General features: G+C 40.3%; 1 protein-coding gene across 1 annotated transcript; it reads left to right on the top strand.

The window, feature by feature from the left end:
- The first annotated feature begins 951 nt into the window (after nt 1-951).
- On the top strand, nt 952-5350 carry LOC110965503 (transmembrane protein 100-like). The gene is made up of 2 exons (XM_022214581.2): nt 952-1178; nt 2499-5350. The coding sequence occupies exon 2, from the start codon at nt 2532-2534 to the stop codon at nt 2994-2996; it is 465 nt and encodes a 154-aa protein (XP_022070273.1). The 5' UTR covers nt 952-1178; nt 2499-2531; the 3' UTR covers nt 2997-5350.
- The last annotated feature ends 4020 nt before the right edge of the window (nt 5351-9370 follow it).

The raw sequence follows: 9370 nt of genomic DNA, 5'->3' as shown, positions 1-9370 counted from the left end.
TAAAGAGGTCATTTGCTAGCCTCGGAACTGTACTTGCTAGGCTAGGAATGCCAGTTGGCAGCCCAGGAATGGTACTTGTTATCCTAAGAATGTAAGTGGCTCGCCTGGGAATGCTAGGGGTTAGCCTTGGGATACCAACTATTAGCATGGGAATGTACTTGTTATATTAGGAATGCAAGCAGTTAGCCTGGGAATGCTAGTGAGTAGCTGAAGAAGGACAAATACTAGCATAGGAATGCTAGTTGTTACTGCAGCAACTGTTAGCTTATCAACAGGATGCTAACACTGTCATACAGCTGTTAGCTTAGCAACATGATGCTAACGCTGTCAAACAGCTGTTAGCTTAGCAACATGATGCTAACTCTGTTAAACAGCTGTTAGCTTAGCAACATGATGCTAACTCTGTCAAACAGCTGTTAGCTTAGCAACATGATGCTAACTCTATTAAACAGCTGTTAGCTTAACAACATGATGCTAACACTGTCAAACAGCTGTTAGCTTAGCAACATGATGCTAACGCTGTCAAACAGCTGTTAGCTTAGCAACAGCTAAGCTTTTGGTTGCTTTAGGTCTTTCTGTGTTTGTTTTGCATCACATTTAGATCCTGTTTTTTTCTTCTAATTTGTTTTGTGTCTTTTTTGTTGTGTTTTGGTCATTGTTCGTGATTTTAGGACAATTATGTCTCTTTCTGGGAATTTTGCTTCTTATTTTAGTCATTATCTGTCATTTTTGAGTCGTTTTGTCCTGAGATTTAGCTAATTGTTTTGTTTTGTTGTTCTGTATTCTTGTTTTTTCTCTCATTTTTTCCTCAGTTTCAGTTGCATTTTTCTTTTTTGTGTTGTTTTGTGTTTTGTTTTTTGTGTTTATTTCTTCATCTTTTGTGTCTTGTTTTCTTATTTTAAGTCTTTTTTGGCAGTTTCTGGTCATTCTACTGTGATTCTGGGTCACGGTGCTGTTTTGAAGGTTTCTGGAGGTTTAATGAGCAGAATGTGAAGCTGAAGGGAGGAAACAGTTAAAGCTGGGAGGAGGAGGAGGAGGTCCAGAAACAGGAGGAGGGAGTTTCTTCTTCTGTTCTTTCTCTGGTTCTTCATTTCTTCTGCAGTCAGACGCTGTGAGGATCTTCTGAGAGGATCTCCGGCCAGGAAACATCCAGAGGAAATGGAGCTCTGCTGCTGGAGGTGAGTTTATTTACCGCAAACTGAACCGTTAAACCGATTAAAGGCTGCTGGCTCATTTACTGGTTTATATGTACTGAAAGAGGCAAACATAGTTTTAGACTCAGACGACTTTATTAATCCCCAGAGGGAAGTTCAGTTCTTCCAGCCGCTGGATGTTAAATAAAGGAGTAAAAAATAAGAAAACACAGAATATTAGGGTACAAAGGGAAGGGAAAAGAAAATGAAATTAAATAATATAAAATAAAATGTAGTGATGGATGGATAATTTAATTAGGTGAAATAAAACAAACTGAAATAAGATACAATAAAATAAAGTGAAATAAAACAAACTGAAATAAAATAAAATTAAGTGAAATTATATTAAATTACGTGAAAAACAAAATGAAATAAGAAAATAAAATGAAATAAAATAAAGTGAAATTAAATGAAATAAACGTCATGCTCTCTCCATATCTACCCCTACACATCCATGACTGCACCGACCTGACCGCCTTCACATCACTCATCAAGACCCACCTGTTCAGAACTGCTTGAACACATTAATTTAGTTTTGTCATGTGTTTTATCACTTGTTTTTTGATTCCTCTGTTTTAATGGCTGCTGATTTCTAAATGAAACTCCGTAAAATGTCTGGATGTATTGAAAAATGCAACTAAACCCAATATATTATTATTCAAAAAGTCTGTGCAAAATGACGACAAAACAGACGAAGAGGAACCACATTTGACACTGAACTACCATAAATAGGCAAAAGGAACAAAATGTGATGTAAAACAACTGAAGTGCAACACAAAATATGACACAAAATACTACAAAATGACGTGAAACAACCAAATTTATTTGGGATGCAAAATGACCCCAAAAGATGTGAATAAATCAAATTTGACATAAAACAACTGCAAAATGATGTAAAACAGCCAAATTAGATTCAAAAGGGCCAAAATGTGACACAAAAATACTAGAAACAGACGTAAAACAACCAATTCTGACATAAAAGGACAAAAATGTAACCCCTAAAAAAGTAAAACACCCTAAATGCGACATAAAACAACCAAAATATGAAACAAAAATACCAGAAAAAGATGTAAAACAACCTACTTTGACATAAAACAACTGAAAAATGACGTAAAACGAACAAATTTGACTCAAAAGGGCCAAAATGTGACACAAAATACCAGAAAAAGACGTAAAACGACCATGTTTGACACTGAACTACCAACATCTGAGACAAAACATCCAAACGGTGCAGCTATCGGTCATTTTCTCAGCTATAGAAGCAGAGCTAAACATCAAGCCTTGACTCTACCTGTGTGTTTCCAGCTGCTCTGTGATTGGCTGATCTCTGATGTCATCATGGCTCACCTGTTCCTGGCCAGTCACATGTCTGATGACCTCCAGGGTAAAGGCGGAGGCGTCCGGACGCCCAAGAGCTCCGTGAAGGTTCTGATCTCCTCTGAAAAGATGGTCCGGGACGAATCCAGAAAGGACGGCTCCGTCGTCACAGCGACGCGAGTTCCTCACATCAACGAGGTCCAGCTGATGGCGGCGACCGGCGGCGCCGAGATGTCGTGCTACCGCTGCACGGTGCCGTTCGGCGTGGTGGTGCTGATCGCCGGCGTGGTGGTGACGGCCGTGGCCTACACCTTCAACAGCCACGGCTCCAACATCTCAGTGCTGGGACTGGTCCTGCTGGGGGCTGGACTGGGCCTGCTGGGATCCAGCGCCATCTGCTGGAGGTTCCGGGGGAACAGGAAGAAGGACAAAAGGAGGGAGAGTCAGACGGCCCTGATGGCCAGCCAGGGGTACTGTGAGGTCTGAAGTATCCCAACTTATTCAACCTTTAAAGACCTACAGGTTCCTCAGATTCTGAACCAGAACACAAGTTCTTCTGGTTCCTCTGAAGATGCCTGAAAGGATCCATCTGAGGACAGGAAACATCTGCTGAGACTTTAAACCGGACGTTCTAGACGAAGGATTGACAAAGTTCTAGTCCTGAGACAAAGACCATGAAGCTTTTAGGACCACAGAACCAGTTGTGTTCTGATGTTCTGGTTGGACAAGTTGAGACATTTAAGGATGAGTTTGGGGAATGCTGGAGGAGAAGAGATTTTTTCCTAAAGGATAACTTAGATCTTTCAGTGTATCAACATCAGATAAATCAACTTTTATAGGGACTCTGGATGCTTCTAAAAGGAAGGTTTGGATCAGAGTGTTCTGACCAACGTCTGTAGCTTTAGACAAAAATGTGTTCATAGATTAGTGTTTCCAGAACAGTCGAGCATCCACTGTAGCGTTATATCTGGGTTGTGGGTTCGACCGCTCTGACACTAAGACCTAGACCAGAAAGTATGACAGCAATAACACAAAACTCATTTTGGATGTTTTGTGGGTTCGACCAATCTGCTTCTAGCCCCTTCAATTATTTATTAATTTGCAAAAAAAATTAAAACCTGAATAATTACAATTAAAAAAACACAACAAACTATTGTTGCTGCAATTTATTACCAAAAAGGTACATTTCCAGTTTAAATCTAAAAACTTCTTGAAGTCACTACAAAATTTTCAGAGTCGATTAGATTTGTGGTTTTTGTTAAGTGAATGATTTGTGGTTTTTGTTCAATGAATGATTTGTGGTTTTGTTAAGTGAATGATTTGTGGTTTTTGTTCAATGAATGATTTGTGGTTTTTGTTAAGTGAATGATTTGTGGTTTTTGTTCAATGAATGATTTGTGGTTTTTGTTAAGTGAATGATTTGTGGTTTTTGTGTTGGGAAACTGCTGAATTTCTCTGACGTTAATATAAATCTGTATTTTCAGAATCAGAATTCTGATTGACGCAAACACAGCAGAGTTTGTGTTGTTTGCGTGTTTATTTCTGGATTTCTGCACGATTCTCCCAAAGGTTTCATGTTTTCAGACCAAACAATCCATCAGTTTATCAAAATGTGATCCAGACACCATCAGATGGTATAAACGTTCAGCTTAGGGATTAAAAATCTGTCATGATGATGATGATGAAGTACAGAATCTGGCGAATCACTGCTAATAAGCTATAAAAGACGTTCTAAAGGTACTTGGTCGTTGATGTACAGACGTCAGTAGGTCGCTTTGTGTTCGGCTGAGGATGTAAATGTTGGATTTGAACTTTGATTTGATGTTTCTGAGGAGACTTTTCCTCTGATGTGGGGTTCAGACTGAAGATCAGACACTCAGATCGGTTTATTTTAAACTCCTGACAGACGACATGTTGGTCAGAATCCTCAAAACCACAAATTTTCTGTTTAAAAATTCATGTACAACATGAACAAATGTGAAAAAACTAAAGAATCTGAACGTCTTTTGAATCAATCACAACTGTGTGATCCAAGATGTTCCTTTAGAACTTTATTGTTAGTTAAATTCATTCAGATTGGTCAAAAACCAGCCTAAACCACAGTGGTTTTGTGTGTTTTTGTAGTGATTTTCCATCTCTGTTGGGTTTTTGTGCACATTTCTGATGTCTCTATGGGCATTTTGCATCTTTAAATGGTGGTTTTGTGTGATTCTGTGCTAAATGTGCACTTTTTTAGTGATGATTTTGAGTCTTTTGCTGGTAATTTCATCTCTTTTGGTGATTTGGTGGTGTGGTAGTCTGTTCCTCCTGCTGCCACTAATAATGGATAAATCCTACAAGACTGCTGATGTAGAACTTTCCTTTTCATGATAGTAACTTCAGTTTGTCTGGCCAATGAGAATTTGGTCAAAAAATATGAAATTGTAACAAGCTTACATCACATCAGTCCCAGGGACGGCAGATGGAAAATAGCAATAGCTAAATCTGGTACAAAGCATCTCTTCTTTTCAAGAATAATGCATTTGTACATGGTCCCTGACAAATAAACTAATAAAATAAATAAAAAATAAAAACAAAAAATCATCTGTTTACTAGAAGTTCTCCACCAAGTTAGATAAAACTCCACCACAAATCTAAACTGAGAGCATGCCGGCCTTCAGTCTGAACCCAGCATGAGAAGACCTGAGCAGCTCACAAACAGGCTGGTTTCTGATTTGCATGTTTCTTTGTATGTGCAGTGCACTAAGATCCACACATCATGTATTCACTGTATTATTAGCTCTGTCAGCTCCATCTTATTTATTCTGTAGCAAACATATTAAAGAAACAATTCAATAAGAGCCAACCAGAATGAGTGACTCCTTTATCCTCTCTAAGCACGGTGGTGGCAGCATCATGATGAAGCATGGAGGTGGTAGCATCATGACGTTAAGCACGGTGGTGGCAGCATCATGTTGTGAATCATGTAGGTGGCTGCATTATGATGAAGCATGGTGAAGGCAGCATCATGATATGAAGCATGGTGGTGGCAGCATCATGATGTGAAGCACGGTGGAGGCAGCATCATGATGTGAAGCACGGTGGAGGCAGCATCATGATATGAATCACGGTGGAGGCAGCATCATGATATGAATCACGGTGGAGGCAGCATCATGATGTGAAGCACGGTGGAGGCAGCATCATGATGTGAAGCATGGTGGAGGCAGCATCATGATGTGAAGCACGGTGGAGGCAGCATCATGATGTGAAGCACGGTGGAGGCAGCATCATGATGTGAAGCATGGTGGAGGCAGCATCATGATTAAAGCACGGTGGAGGCAGCATCATGATGTGAAGTACGGTGGAGGCAGCATCATGATGTGAAGCATGGTGGAGGCAGCATCATGATGTGAAGCATGGTGGAGGCAGCATCATGATGTGAAGCACGGTGGAGGCAGCATCATGATATGAATCACGGTGGAGGCAGCATCATGATGTGAATCACGGTGGAGGCAGCATCATGATGTGAAGCACGGTGGAGGCAGCATCATGATGTGAAGCACGGTGGAGGCAGCATCATGATATGAATCACGGTGGAGGCAGCATCATGATATGAATCACGGTGGAGGCAGCATCATGATGTGAAGCACGGTGGAGGCAGCATCATGATGTGAAGCATGGTGGAGGCAGCATCATGATGTGAAGCACGGTGGAGGCAGCATCATGATTAAAGCACGGTGGAGGCAGCATCATGATTAAAGCACGGTGGAGGCAGCATCATGATGTGAAGCATGGTGGAGGCAGCATCATGATGTGAAGCATGGTGGAGGCAGCATCATGATATGAATCACGGTGGAGGCAGCATCATGATATGAAGCACGGTGGAGGCAGCATCATGATATGAATCACGGTGGAGGCAGCATCATGATGTGAAGCACGGTGGAGGCAGCATCATGATGTGAATCACGGTGGAGGCAGCATCATGATGTGAAGCACGGTGGAGGCAGCATCATGATATGAAGCACGGTGGAGGCAGCATCATGATATGAATCACGGTGGAGGCAGCATCATGATATGAAGCACGGTGGAGGCAGCATCATGATGCGCCTCAGCAGCAGGTCCTGGAAGGCTGGTAAAGAGGATAAATTCTTATTCTTATTCTTTATTCAGATCCCCATTAGCTACCACTGTCGTGGTCGCTAATCTTCCTGGGGTCCACATAAAACATCACAACATGTACATACACCAATCATACAAATAAAAACTGATGTCATCAGGATAAAAACCACATTACATTAATATACCTATCTCTGTTAAAATTAAAAAACAAACAAACAACAAAATACAAACATACAAGGATTGATTATTCTAATTGTACTAATTGTGTGGTCTCACTCATAAATACTTTTTTAATAGATTGTTTAAATAAGTATCTGCTTTTAATTCTTTTCATATTTCCAGGTAGTAAATTCCATTGCTGGATAGCTCTATAAAAAACTGTTTTTTTAAGCAATTCCGAATTCGGTTTTGGAAGTTTCAAATACCCCAAACTTACTTGTCTAGTTTTATGACTATGTTTAAGACCTGCATTTAATAATCGATCACTAAAAAAATTGGCGTCCCTTCCATAATTGTATTTCTAGAAAACTTTATAATACTTGATGTTAACTTGGCCTCTACAGGTAACCATGCCAAACTGTGATGCATCCTAGCCACATTGATTTTAAATGAGCAATTGAGTATTAATCTAGCGGCTCTATTTTGAACTAATTGTAGTTTTTTTATGTCCATTTTAGCAGCAGAGGTAAATGAGATAAATGAAATCCTGGAGGAAAACCTCCAGTCTGAAGAGAATTGAGACGTGCAAAAGACCAGTTTTCCATCCAGACGATGAGTCGAAGCAAACAGACAAAGATCCTCAGAGATGTTTGAAGACAACAAGGAGGAAGTTCTGGAGGAGTCAGAATCCAGACCTCAGTCCACCTGAGAACTAGAGTCTGGACCTGAAAGGTTCTGTTGATCAGGATCCCTGAAGAACCTGACAGAGTTTAACAGTTTAGAAAGAAGAACATTCAGATGTTTAGGGTTAAAAAAAAGGAGTCTCACAGAATCAATTACAGGATCATTCTCAGACTCAGTCTCTGCAGCAGCGTTTTTCTCCTCAGATGTATAAATGTGTATTTGTGGGTTTTCAGGCCATCGGAGGGTTCGAGGGCTCAGAGGGGGAAATCCCGACCGACCCTCCCTTCCTGCAGCTCAGCAACCGGCTGAAGCGACCAGAAGGTGGAACTCTGCGGCAGCGGAAAGAAGCCGGCACGCAAAGAGCCGCAGAACCGGCAGCGCTGTAAGGTTTCCGCCTCGATACGCCCTCTAGCAAAACTTTGAACTAATTCCCCAGCAGGCGTGAGAGTGTTGAGTCGAGGTCACGGAAACAAACCTGCTTCCAGATCAGAGAGCACACTCTGGTTCAACACCGATCCAGAGTCATCACATTTCCTCATGAGGTGGAAATAAAGGAAGTAGAGTGAGATCAGGAGCAGAACAGAACCAGTTAAAGAGCATCTGAAGGTGCAGGAGGTTCAGGGGTTCCAGTCATGTTTTCATAGGAAGTTTCATAAAAAATCAATTACAGATAGAAAAAGTATGAATTTATGTTTGGAACTTTTAGAAGATGAAAGAACAAATGGAAAAACTGCAGCATTTTTATTGATCTTTAAACACATTTTGTGTAGTTGCCTCATGTTAAAAAATATTTTGCAGTATTAAAGCAATAAAAGGTAAAGCGTCCAACAGGAGTGAATACTTTCTGTGAACTCTGTAGAAAAACAGATTTTTAAATTCGTACAAGTTCTAAAAGGTTTGTAACAAAGTTTTACAGCAGAATGTTTATTATTTGCACTGAAGTACAATAGTGCATCGTCTGCATAGAGGCGTATATTACAACCAGGAACAATACAGTTTATTTAGATGATAAAAAGAAGAGGCAGGATTGAATTTTGTGAGACTCCTTTAATTGGAGACCAAAGAAGTACTTAGAGTAAAGATTATACTGTCTGTCTGTGGTATTGGTTTTAATTCATGTTTAAAAGCCAAATTAAATTGATCACCAATCTATGTTGAAAAGCAATAAAAGGGGAAACTTTCCAACAGGGGTGAATATTTTCTATGAACACTATAGAATAAACTTTGATCTGACCAGCTTTGTTTTTAAGTTCATAGAAGTTCTAAAAGTTCCTGTTGCTAACACCGACTTCTCTTTAGGTGTAGAAACAAGAGTTTAGTTTCTTGCACCCAAAATTCAACCCAAATTGTGTTTTTTCTTCAAATTTCAACCTATTTTTTTGTGATTGTGATTCTGTTTCTTGACTTTTCTTAGGACTGGTTTCAGACTGTATTCTGACTGGTTCTGAACATTTTTTTGAACTGGTTTAGGTTTGATTTGTGTCCTGGTTTTAGAACTTTAAAGCTCCACTCGAGTCTGCTGCTGATCACATGGACAAAGAAAAGACCTTCTGGTGGAAAGTTCTGAGGTCAGATGGAACAAAACCTGAAGGTGAGACCTTTAACCCCAAGAACACCAAACCTACACCAAGCATGGAGGTGTCAGTATCATGCTCTGGGGCTTTCTAGAAGAACTTCTGGACTGGTTTCAGACTGGATGTTGGACTGGTTCTGGACTTTCTTGGGACTGATTTATGTTTGGTTCCAGTCTTGGTTCTCTTGGTTCTGGATGTGATTTAGAGTTGGTTTAGGATTGATTTTACTCTGTATCTGGTCCTGGATCAGGACTGGTTTCAGACCGTCTTGGACTTGTTTACTAGTAGTTCAAATTTGGTTTTGGTCCTGGTTTTAGACCATTTCAGGACTGGTTTCAGACTACA

Source organism: Acanthochromis polyacanthus, chromosome 19 (assembly GCF_021347895.1).
Source record: "Acanthochromis polyacanthus isolate Apoly-LR-REF ecotype Palm Island chromosome 19, KAUST_Apoly_ChrSc, whole genome shotgun sequence".
Classification (NCBI taxonomy): domain Eukaryota; kingdom Metazoa; phylum Chordata; class Actinopteri; family Pomacentridae; genus Acanthochromis; species Acanthochromis polyacanthus.
This window is presented reverse-complemented; position numbering and strand designations above follow the sequence as displayed.